General features: G+C 36.0%; 2 protein-coding genes across 3 annotated transcripts; one reads left to right on the forward strand and one right to left on the reverse strand.

Moving 5' to 3' along the window:
- Positions 1-2,948: 2,948 nt before the first annotated feature.
- LOC110382589 (protein tipE) lies at positions 2,949-4,054 on the reverse strand. Its single transcript, XM_021343228.3, has one exon. It carries the CDS (start codon positions 3,854-3,856, stop codon positions 3,176-3,178), a length of 681 nt encoding a protein of 226 aa, XP_021198903.1. The 5' UTR covers positions 3,857-4,054; the 3' UTR covers positions 2,949-3,175.
- A 3,453-nt stretch (positions 4,055-7,507) lies between these two features.
- LOC110382590 (pseudouridylate synthase 1 homolog) lies at positions 7,508-12,457 on the forward strand. Of its 2 annotated transcripts, none has more exons than XM_021343230.3 (7): positions 7,508-7,686; positions 8,263-8,542; positions 9,117-9,283; positions 9,919-10,192; positions 10,330-10,429; positions 11,150-11,305; positions 11,517-12,457. In XM_021343230.3, the coding sequence occupies exons 2-7, from the start codon at positions 8,289-8,291 to the stop codon at positions 11,907-11,909; spliced, it is 1,344 nt and encodes a 447-aa protein (XP_021198905.3). In that variant the 5' UTR covers positions 7,508-7,686; positions 8,263-8,288; the 3' UTR covers positions 11,910-12,457. The 2 variants fall into 2 exon arrangements, with proteins under 2 accessions (XP_021198905.3, XP_021198904.3); XM_021343229.3 differs by having other exon boundaries at positions 7,547-7,761.
- Positions 12,458-12,941: the final 484 nt, after the last annotated feature.

Below are 12,941 nucleotides of genomic sequence, written 5' to 3' on the forward strand. Positions count from 1 at the left end.
GTAAACAATTCCTCAAGTACTTAATACAAATTAAAAATGGATACTTAACACGATCATGCAAGCTTATATAGAATCCGGTGTGCAAAAGGATGGAGCTATAGAAAATAAAATATAAATATAATAGTTATTTCGTTTCACGTGTAGATAGAGGATATATCTGAAATTAAGTAACTTAAATACGAAGTAACACAGCTATAAGTTTTAATAACAGCATGTTATGTCAATCCGGTATTGTACGACTGCCTTAATAATATTACTGTAACGGATCATACGACGTGATAGAGTAAACTGACGATCATTATTTCCTTAATTTATGTTAGTTAGAAATTTATATCGTGTATACGTTGTAAAGGTGGAATTACTCATTTTAAAGGCGTCTGATTCTGATTCGCGTGAAACCTCTTTCGTTGTTGGCCGAATTTGAACTACTTCATAAACGCTTTCTACTTGTCTCTGGTTTGCATCAGTGAAACTGAAATAGCAACACAGAGATAGACATATCAACCATCCAAAGAACTAGAAGGTAGTGTATATTTCGGCATACCTTATCGAAGGCAGCTCAATAGCTGTGCTGTGATTGGTTGACGGTTATACAAACAGCCAATCAAATTGCTTGACTGATGTTTGCGACGTTAAATAACGAAAATCAGGTTCTCGCACTACCGAACATTCATTCGTCTTTAGAAAACTCAATTTCACCTTGATTTACCAATCTAGTATATTTTAATACTGTATCCGAAATAGCAATTCTAGTAAATTAATGCCAATTTCATTTAGTACGAGTCATGTTATAGAATAACTTATTTGAATAATTTTTGCTGTTTTGGATGTAGAGCGGTTGTGATTAAGTATGTTTTAAATTATTGTTAATATTTAAAGTTGCTTCTGCTTATAAATGTTATTGTATGCACTTATCGTCGCTTTACGTTTGGCCAGTTACGTAAATAGCGTGACAGTTCTAGCCGTCCCATTAAAAATTCAAGAGCCCTCATGCTAATTAATTTACATTGTCAACATCAAAATGTTAGGCATGAATAGTTACTTACAAATGTACAGCCTAAACTTTATGTAGGTAAATTGACTTTTCCTCTCTGGGTAACACCAACCCTATACTTGTACAGTTTTGGGGGTGTTGATATTTTTAGGTCCTAAACGAAATATGATTACATATAAAAATTTTAATTGAAAGCTGGCAAAATAACCATTATAAGCAGAAATGACAATGTTTGGACCGTGGTATGGAATAGAATCTTGTTTTAACATTTAACGTTTTTATTGCTCATTTATACTGCATTGTTTAAGTTATTTTTTAAATATTTTTTATCAACAAAATGTAAGATTCCGTTCCATATTCACATTTAATGTGTAAAACTGTTATGTGACAAAATATGTGGTGTGATATCAAAATTAATTTACCAGTGACAGTTGATGTCTTATTTACTTTTCAAAAAATGTTGATTGTTGCGAAAATCCATCACATATTTGGGCGTATGGTATAAATGTTTTATTTCACTACCTTATTTAAAAGGGTTTTACAACTGTCAATGGGGCAAAGGGGACATAAGCAGTGTTCTTTTCGGTCGTTTTAAAAAATCGCAAGCGAGAACATTTAAAATCAATTATGTCTCGCGTACATTTTACATATAATACAAGGGGTTAATATTAAATGCATTAAAATGATTAATAACAAAGAAAGTAGGCTTAGAGCTAAAGCTAAGTCCCACAAAACCGTTTAGTGGCTATGTGGACCAAACTTATGCATGCCGGCAAATTGTACCGAAACTGTTACATTAGTCAAATAATGAAAGCTATGAGAAACCCCTTTGCCCTAGAAAAGTAATAATTTTTATACGGGTTTGTAAGCAGTCTCGTAATTTCTACTATTTTGGTTTATTACTAATGTTGTACCAAATGTTTGAATGTTTTATTCGTAATATTGATATTTACTACAGTGATAATTTGCAAGTTACTTTGGTACCTTTTACTCATATCGCGACCGATACAACACCATGCGTATACTCGAATGTATTGTTTTTCCAGCTCAAGGCCTAATGAAATGAAGTTACCAAAACTATTTTTGAGTATTTTATATTATGTTGCAGATCTAAAAATGTTAATTGTATTTAAAATGTCATCGTTCACTACATAAACTTGTATTTGTTATTCGCATTTCATTAAAACATGTAAAGGTATAGTCGATATAAATAAACTGTGCTTCCTTAATCATTCTGCCTTATAATTCTTATTTGTCGATAATTATAATTACTTTCCTTCATAATAATTTCGACTTTATTTGTACCATTTTGTAATACGTAGTTTCGATTCTGTTATTGAAGTCTTCAGAGTATACAATGATGTTATCGACAAATAAAGTTATTAACCCAATTAAAAAATAAATATATTCCGCTTGTAAGAATAGAAAATTTTCATTGCGTTCAACATTAATTTATCAATCAATTTCAAAGGGTTTCCACAAAACTTTCAGTGTAATTTTCGTAATGTATGCAATGGAAATTATCTATCGTATATAAATAGCTTCGAAATATTTTAAATATAATAAGTACATGTTTAATGACGTAAAAAGTGAATGATTGTACGAAGACTGAAGGATATGTAGTATACATTGGCATTGGACTGAACAGAAAATGAAAATTATTTTGTACCTATGAAAACTTAAGATAAAGACACATTATAAACCTTGAAATAAATATTTTACTTCTTTATGAACTGGTTTGCTTTTTCAAACGTTTAACATACCTTTATGCAGGCACTAGTATTACTCACATTTTGCTGAGTATATTCTAAAGGAATCATAAAGTACTCAGTACAGTGTAGTGTGTATGGTAGTGTGAAAGTTCATTTAAGGTCTTAGGGCCGATCAAGCTTTAGAGCAGGAAAAATTTAAAAGTACATAGATGTCGCTAGTATCATCATCAAAAATAAAACGATTTTTTGTTTCAGAATTTTTTATTGGCATCTTTACAATAAATATATTCAATATTTTTAATTTTCAGTAACTCGTCAGCGATCATTTACGCCTTCAATATCTGGTTTTGATAAATATGAAATAAAATTTCGACAGCAGAAAGCTGCTCATATAAATACATATGTACACAATATATTATTTACATCCTCACTATCGAAAATATAATTTTGTGCTCGTTTTAATTTAAGACTAAGCTAAACGGTAGACTGATGTGTCATCGGGGGATAGAGTAGGCAAGCGTGGGGGACGGCGTGGAGGGCGTCGGCGGCGACGCGGCTTGCACTCGCAGTGCAGCGCGCACAGCCCTATCCCGGCGCAGCCCGACAGGAACAGCGGCACCGCCAGGGTCCTCGTCACCGTCGCCACTTGCTCTCCTCGCGACCAACGAGGCACCACCACAGACGTATCGGCCCGCGACCAGAAACAGGGGTATCGAGCACCTACATACCCGTAGCTTGTCGTGAAATTCTCACAGTCGACTGCCGGTGGATAACCACATCCCTTTATATTGACAAACAGCACAGCCGGACGCCATTCTTCTGCATGAGCTTTGTACTTGACGTGTAGCTGTGTACACTTATAAGCGTCGCTGGTGCACCCCTCTCTGCACGATGCCCAAGTACAGTTGTCCAAGCCGAGCCTGTCATCGCGCCTCTCAGTGACGCACTCCGCTGGGACTGGATCGAAATCAGCTGCTAGAGCACTTAACGCTGGATCAGCGTACAGCGGGACGAGAAACAGCAACGCGGAGCCCCCACCTCCTAACAAAGTGGCTAGTATTACGGTGATATATCGCGTAAGCTTAGCACGCGTTTCTCCTCTACGGCGAGAGGGCCGTACGACCAAACGTTCCGAACTTCCACCCCTCATTTTATGAGCACTGCGTCAACCCATGCTGAATTGAAAACCTTGCCCCATATACATTAGCGAGCTACGCATGCGCCAAAGCAAAACATGCGCTGTTTCGCTGTTCAAGATTCTTTCTTTACAACATTTTATTTGCATATATGTTGCTATTCGTGTACGTATGTCTGTGATGCGGCAAACCACTATATTCTACCGATATCAATACCTATATTGTTCATATTATATTTGAATGTACAAGTTTAAGAACCTTGTTCTTGAAATTTCAAATGATTCTGCTAAGTAATTTTACTTAAGCTCAATTCAATACCCAAATTCAATTGTCTGTCTATTATTAGCCGCGTACCCACCTAGCGCACAGGCTCGCGCGGCAGCCTCGGTGTCCGGATCGCGAGCGATGGCTCCCTCGGCAGCCTCAGTAGTTTTGTTCAATTTACACGAGGCCGCCTCGCGAGGCAGGCTGAGCCATCATAAGTCCGAGAGTATTCGTAATGGACAGTCGTGTATTTTCAGCTGCAGCTATTTTCCTAGCTGCTTATTGTTTAAAGAAACGAAAACAGTCACGTATCAAGAAAAAACCTAGACGCTTCTGGATTAGAAAAATTTATGAGCGTCGCCACCAATATGGAAATAGATTACTTGGAGATTTAGTATATGATCAGACTGTACATAATTTTACACGAATGTCCGTACGAGAGTTCGAAAATTTTTGCTCATTGTTGTCTGATAAAATCAAAAAGTGCGATACAAAATACAGAGAAGCAATCACTGTGAAGGAATGAGTTTTAATAACTTTAAGATTTTTAGCAACCGGAGATTCTTATAGCAGCTTGCAATATTTATTTCGAGTATCGAAGCAGAGTATCTCAAGAATAGTTCCAGAAATTTGTGACGCTATTATTATATATTTATATATTTTGGATCTTTGGGGTCCCAAAGCGCATTGTACGTGCTGTACAGTTGTATTAAGCGAATGGACTCCTCCTGACTGCCCATGATATCAAAATAACAGAAGACAAACACGGCAAGAGACAAAACTTGAAGCAGCTTCGCGCGCGAGCCAAAACACATCCGTCCCCACCTAACGCACAGCGCTCACTGAGGCACCTTTGAGCTCGTCAAGTTTACCGACAACAGATGGCTCGGGGCCGAGCCGTGCTCGGTCGAGCAAACGCGCGCCCGAGGCAGGCCGAGGCACGTCCACACCAGCCGAGGCATTTGGCTCGCGAGGCTGCCGCGCGAGCCTGTGCGCTAGGTGGGTACGCGGCTATTGAAGCGTATGTGACATTTCACATGTTTTTATTGTAAATAAACGGTTTCTCCTTTTGCAATATGATTGTATAGCAGACTACCCTTCCGACCAAATGGCAGGCAGACCAATGGCAAAGCAATGAAATGTTATTGGAATACGATTGGTCTTATATTAGTAGCAGAATGCCCGCTTAGCTTAAAACTGCTATTGAGATTCAATTGTTATCCAATTGACACCTTATTAAATTAGCAGAATCAAGCTCCTATGCGTTATACCTAGGTACCGGTTATGAATAAGTTAAACTGTTAAAGTATTTTTGAAGAAGAAAACGGGGCAACAGACAGGGGCCCGATTCTCCGAAGTTAATAATGTCAAAATCGAATCGCAATATGATCGCAATAGCAGTTTTAACCATATCGGGCATTCTGCTACTAATAAAAGACCAATCGTATTCGATTGACATTTGATTGGTGTACGATTGGTCTGCTATTTTGGTGATTTTGGTCCATACGGTAGTTTGCTGTACATTTGCAATCGTAAATCATTTGCAGACAAAATGATTCATTATTGAATGACAGAAAAGGATAAAAACGTTTATTTCAAAGAAAAAATAGCGGAATGCCACATACGTTTCAATCGTAATCGTGTCGGGATTGAATCTCAGTCGAATCGAGTCGAACGTGAATCGTATGTTGCTTAAGTAAAATTAGGAGAATCTTGCCCCAGGACCAATCGCAAACCAATCGAATGCCGTTGGAATACGATTGGTCTTATATTAGTAGCAGAATGCACGATATGATTAAAACTGCTATTGCGAGTCAATTTCTATTCAATTTTGACATTATTAACTTAGGAGAATCTGATGGAGAATCTGCAATTGATTCTGCTTTCATTTTTATTTCTAAGCTTTTGTTTCGTCTTCTCCATACTTTGCCCACCAGACCGCTTAGGACCGAATAAGAATAAATTGAATTATTAAGAAGAGAAGATTATTAAGAAGGGGAACAAATATAATGACCACCATAAAATGCTTTGATACCCTAAGTTTTCCAACCAGAAATATCTACTGAACACCAGAAAAATAAAGTCTAAAAATGTAATAGTACCAGCTATTTTAGTCACGACTTCACTTTAAATTGTATTCGACCACCAAATTTAGTAAATGATCACCAACTCTTGACGACCAAATTAATGTATTATTTTTGCCTAAATAAGTCACTGTGATTGCCATAAAATGTAGGCTTATTACCAAATAAAGTATTATGATGCCATATTAAGTTATGTGTCCGGCTTGCAATGCATGCGTGGGTGTCAGTATGACGAGTGACAGGGGAAAATGGAAGAAAATGACATATTGCGCCGACGCCAAGTAAAATTGGGAATTTAACAGGGCAGGAGAAAGAAGAAGAAGAATGTGTTTCTCAATACACTCTTATCGCACTGTTTAGAGGCATAGGGTAGTTCCCAGGGTCGAAATAATGAAATAATATTTAGTCCGCTTTTTAGATAATCAAAAAATATTGGATACGTATTTTTTCTTTTTTTAATTAAACATAAAATGACAAAGATAATACGCTTCAAAAATTAGGAGTGGGGGCCTTTTACGTCACAGTCTCCTGAAAATTGTAGCAACTTGTGACGTCACACTCAACTTTAACACGCTATATCTTAACAAGTTCTGATCCAATTTAAAAAAGAAAAAATACGTATCGCTTAATTTTGGACAATCTACAAGACGGACTAATTATTATTTTTTAGGAAACTACCCTATTTTCCACGCTAGTGCAGGAAAAGGGTCCCCATAATTTTATTACATTTATTTTATCAGGCCGAACTTATTTTTTTGGAGTCAGTTTACTTAAACAGGATAGCAAGATGTAAAAACTTTTTTGATGATCATTTACTACTTTTGGTGATCATTTACTACTTTTGGGATAACAATGATTTTTTTGGACTCATTTTGCTTAAATAGGATAGCAGAATTTAAAAACTTTGGTTATAATCTTACTTTAAAATGGTGGTTTAATTTTGGTGATCATTTACTATTTTTGGCTTACGCATGATTTATTTTGGAGTAATTTCACTTAAATAGGATAGCAAAGTGTTAAAACTTTGGTGATAGTTTTACATTAAAATGCGAGTTTCATTTTGGTGATCATTTACTATTTTTGTCTGCTGTTTGTTACTATATCTGGTGATCAGTTAAACATAAGCCATTAAGAAGTAGGTATATTGTATGTACGAACATCACGAAAATTAATAATAAGCGGCCATTTTGGGCCAGTTGCGTTGCAACGCAACTGGCGATGATGCACGATGATGCGATTGCAGTCTAGCTAGCTTGCTCTTGGCTTGCTCTTGCTACACTTCGTAATCTGTGGATTGTGGGCTATGGTTGTGGGCCCGTCGAAGGCTGTCAAAGTCAAACACCCAATAGAGTTTCGTTTATGCTTTATGGAAAAATCATCAATCCAAGATGGATGACTTGACTTGTTGACTTGCTTCTTGTTGAAGAATCAAACGTTGTCAATATTATATTAAAATATTTCTAAGTTTTGGTTGTGTTTAAGTGTTTCATCTGTAGGTATGTCCGTCACGTTATTCAGATTTGTTGTAAATACATTGAGACAGAATTTGCCGAGACATCCCATTAGATCAGGTAACAGAAAATCACACATGGGATATGGCGGTATTTCTATTTATTATTTCGTAAACGCAAATCATATGAGCTTGCATATAAAGACATGAAATTCGATTTTGCATCATTGTATGTTAGTTATTCAGCTATGTGAATGTTGTACTGTGTATTGAAAGCTTGTTTTGTACGCACTACAAAGAATATTGATCGCCGGCATAATGTAACTAACCCATTTTGTATGAAACAAAGTTGTGATTTAAAATATATCATTATTTGTTGCTCGTTCTAACACAATACGATAGTATTTAGGTACCGTTTACCGCTACTTAATTCATAACAAGTATTTACTGTCTTAACCTCAAAAATCCTAATTTACATGATTCTGAGGTATCTGTGAGCTCACTTCATTATAAAATGATTATAAATCCATCTCTTGAGTTAACTGTATTTTTTATTTACCAAGTTTAAATTATGAGATGTCTACCCATATTATTTATGTTAATAACCAAAGCTTTTTTATAGCATTTCAAGTGCGGTCAGTATCAGCCATGGACGTGGCAGCCGTAGAGAATAAGGAGCCAGAAGAAAGCCCTAAAGAACCTCAAGAAATAGTTCTGAATAAAAATATGACTAGATTCAAAAAGCGTTATATGAAGCGACACTGGCAAACAGATACAACCACTGATGAAAATGGTGAATCAAAACAAAGGAAGCTTTGTGACAAACCTGTGGAAAGAATTAAGAGGAAGAAAATGGCTCTGCTTTTAGGATACTGCGGTGTTGATTATTATGGCATGCAACGGTGAGTTTTGATTATAACAAATTAACTACTTGTAAGTATTAAAAAACAATAGGAAATCAATTGTGGCTCATCTATATCTGCACTCCAACATACAATATGTTATAATTAGGTAAAATTTTACTCTCTTCAACAAATCACTCTGTTTATGAAGTTGGCTGCTTGTTAAAATGTATGAAAAATCTCTACTGTGCAAATAGAATGCATGAAATAACTGACTTCAGAGAAACAAATGTTATTTGAAAAGAACAGGAAGAAAGTATTTTCCCAAAACATTGATACTAGCGGAAATCATCATCCTCCGAGTCTTTTTCCCAACCATGTTGGGGTTGGCGTCCAGTCTAACTGGATTCAGCTGAGTACCAGTGCTTTACAAGAAGCGATTGCCTATCTGACCTCCTCAACCCAGTTACCCGGGCAACCCAATACTCCTTGGTTAGACTGGTGTCAGACCTGGCTGTAGATGTACTGGCTTTAATGACAGCCGGACCTACAGTTTAACGTTCCATCCGAAACACAGTCAGTCAAGTCAGTGATACTAGCAGAAATGTGTATCAATAATATTTTTTGGTTTCAGTAACCCAGGAGTGAGAACCATTGAGGAGGACTTACTAAGAGCGTTAATGGAGGCAAAGTATATAACGGAAGATGACTTTAATAACCAGCAGAACGCTCAATTTCAACGAAGTTCTCGGACGGACAAGGGCGTGTCTGCTGCCAGACAGGTTGTGTCACTTAAGCTGCGTTAGTATTCTTCTCTTTAATAACACATGTTGCACGATCGTGTTTCTTATAACGCATGCACCTGTTAGTTTAACCAATTAAGAGGTCAAACAAAAAGTATTTATATTATTTTAGAATTTTCTTTGTTTTCATATAAAATAGCACAAAATACAAGAAAAATACGAAAACATATTTTGTTTTTTTGGAAAAAAGTTGGATTTTTTTGCGAAAAAAAAAAACCACCCTGTGCACATAATATTTTTCATAACATAAAACACTTGTGAATTATAAAGTCAAAGGCTTTTAATTCATTTAAGTATTTTATTTCATTGGAAGAATTTCCATTTAATATTACATTTTAGTTATACTACATTTTGTTGCATGTACTTATTATGTTTTTGCATGTCTTGGTAAATTGATAGTTAGGTAAATCCTGTAGAAACATTCACACTTTCTATTTAATGTAACTTCCAAACATTTGTACCTATTTGTAGTTCTTCCTTAATTTTCTTTTTCTCATCAATTCAATGCTGTTTTTTCAATACAGAAGGAGGCCGTGGCCTGCCTAATTCTGCATATCTTTATATATAGATCTATGTTATTTTCTAACCCTACCTGCGGATCAACCTTTATTCAAAATATAATATATCTTACAGCTCTTGAAGTGGATGTTGCTGAAATAAACAAAAGACTGCCTGACTGCATCAAAGTGTTTGGTGTAAAGAGAGTAACAAATAGGTTCAACTCAAAATCAAAATGCAACGCTAGAACATATAGCTATACCCTTCCCACTTATGTGATGGAACCTAGTCTAGTCAATGAGGAAGAGAGAAAGAAGTACAGAATCACAGAAGAAAAACAAGAGCAAGTAAAGAAGATTCTAGAAGTTTATAAAGGGACAAAGAGTTATCATAACTTTACGGAAAAGAAGTGAGTTTATTTCTACATAATGTTATCAAGCATAGGGAACTTAATGCAGTTTGCACTAATTGATTAATTTTTCCACCTTTGTCAAAAGGTTGTCAGATTAATAATGATTTTGAACTTAACTAGAGTGTTTGTTTCAGGCATTATCAGGATCCATCAGCATTAAGATTCATAATGGGCTTCACATTAGACAGAGTATTCATTGATTCAGACATGGAATTTGCTGTACTACTAGTCAAGGTTTGTAATAATTATCATATTTATTTGTATAGAATTGATAGCAGGGCTGTTTTGTATAGTCAAACTAGCTTCTAGCCCGTGGCTTCGCCCGCGTAGAGTTCGGTTATAACGCGTGTCCAAGAGAATTCTTCAAAAGTCCGGGATAAAAACTATCCTATGTTGTTTCTCAAGGTCAACTCTATCTCTGTACCAAATTTTATCAGAATTAGTTCAGTGGTTTAGCCGTGAAAGCCTAACAGACAGACAGACAGAGTTACTTTCGCATTCATAATATTAGTAATGATTAATAATATTATATGTCAATGTGTGATTTTTTTTGACTCATTTTATTTAAAAACGTCTCATAGGGCTAAAGTTGAAACTTATATCTCTTATATCTATTGTTATTCTGAATAGGAGTTAAGAGAGATTGGTATTTAACAATGCTGACAAAGCAGCAATGTCAGATATCTATCCCTGTCCCTAGTAAGCAAATCTATGAATACATAGGTGATTGAAATCTGCAGTACCTAAACGCATTGTATTGAAAATCCCATGCAATACAAATTTGATACAATTTGTTTACCTACATCCCAGTAAGGAAGTGGTTTCCTTGGGACGCGAGTAAAACCCTTGTATGTCAGTCCCGCGGTACCACGCAGACACAATTGATTTTCTATTGTTCTCTAATTAGCGGCATTCAAGCAGTTCATATTTAGATAGTGTATTTCTATTATCCAGGGTCAAAGTTTCATGCTTCATCAAATTCGCAAGATGGTGGGCTTGGCGATAGCTGTCCTGCGTGGTCACACTGACCATTCCATACTCGAGAAGGTGTTTGGCAAGGACAAAGTCATGATACCCACTGCGCCTGGATTGGGCCTTGTACTTGATACAGTATGTATTTTTAGATATGCCTTTGGATCTGTTTATTCACAATTTTACTCAAAATATGGCATTATTATACATCTACTTGACTGGTTATTAATCAGCTGTGAACTATTATAGGACTGGTCTAGCTAGTTAGTCCTGGCCCTATTACTGTTTCGTTACACTATACAACTAATAAAAAAAATTAGATATATAAAACATGTTATGCACATTTTAGGTCCACTATGACAGATATGACGCCAAATTCAAGGATAGCCATGACAGTTTGACTTGGTCAGCCGAAGAGGAAGAAATTCACAAGTTCAAACATGAGCACATATATCCCGTGATAGTTAAGGGCGAAGTTGAAGGCCAGTCTATGGCAACTTGGCTTGAAAAACTCAGTAAACACTCATATGAGCCATCGGAAGAAAATCTGGAAAAAGGTGATGAAAAAGAGTTGGCAGGTGATGATGACGATGATGCAGACCTTGATGATGATTGTGATGATGATAAAAATGTTAGCAAAGATTGCGATACTGCGGAAGTTAAAGCTGGTGAAAATAAAATTGAAGAGTTGAATGACGAGGGTAAGATTGACGAGAGTGCGAATAAGAAAACTGATCAGTAATTTTACTTCGACACTACATTATATTAGCATATTCAAATGTGAACAAGAACACTACGTCTACTTTTGTTAGTTGCTTCCTTAAAAATGTCAATCCTAAATAACTTCTGTAAGTTGTAAGAAGTTACTTACGAAGCGACTTACGAAGCGACTTACGAAGGGGTTTTAATTTGTAAATTTATTGTTTAATGTGGTATTTAGCTACTTACGTGAGCAATAAAGGCGGCCTCAATAGTTTACAGTACATTTTATGAAAATAAATAGACTTTTTTCTTTTACAACATTACATTATTATAAGAACTGTTTTGAATATGCTAATATAGTAAACGTGCACATGGATAAATATCCATTTCTACTCTTTTATATTATATGATAAGAAAAATAAACTATATGGATAGATTTTGTCATAATTGTAGAACTAAGTAGAACTTAGATATTTATATTCTTTGTCTTTGATAAATAATAATGTAACATGAATCAAAATAGCCAAAATGGCATTAAAAATAAATGGCAGAGCCATACATCATACAAATATGAATTGTAGTTTTGAATTTTCTCTATTTTTATTTGATTTTATCCTAACCTTTAAGAATTATGTTTTCAGGTTAATCCCGGTATCATATTATTTGGCTGGAAAGTCAATCTTTCTTGTTAAGTTATACTATAACTTGGCAAAACAGTTGAATGCCAGGCAGGGCGATAGGTGCTGTCACGAAAGTCGTCTTTGGTCCTCGTGGCCCCTCTTTAAAAGGCAGAAGACGGCACAAAAGCTGAGGTTTTTATTGGGTGCCCTACATAACCTCACCGTCTCCTCGGGCGGTGTGTGTATGCGTCAGGCATTTACCTCAGCTGAAAAAAAAAGGGCTATAAGTGCTATGGGATTGTTCGAAAGAGTTATCGCGGCCCTGGTACATTAAGGGCTGAAATAAGGAACAAGGTGGGTCAGTCAGAGATGGACACTCCACCACGCTGCACCCTTTGCGGGACCCATGTCATTTGATGATATAAAATGATGATGATGATGATGATGATATA

Source organism: Helicoverpa armigera, chromosome 23 (assembly GCF_030705265.1).
Source record: "Helicoverpa armigera isolate CAAS_96S chromosome 23, ASM3070526v1, whole genome shotgun sequence".
Taxonomy (NCBI): Eukaryota; Metazoa; Arthropoda; class Insecta; order Lepidoptera; family Noctuidae; genus Helicoverpa; species Helicoverpa armigera.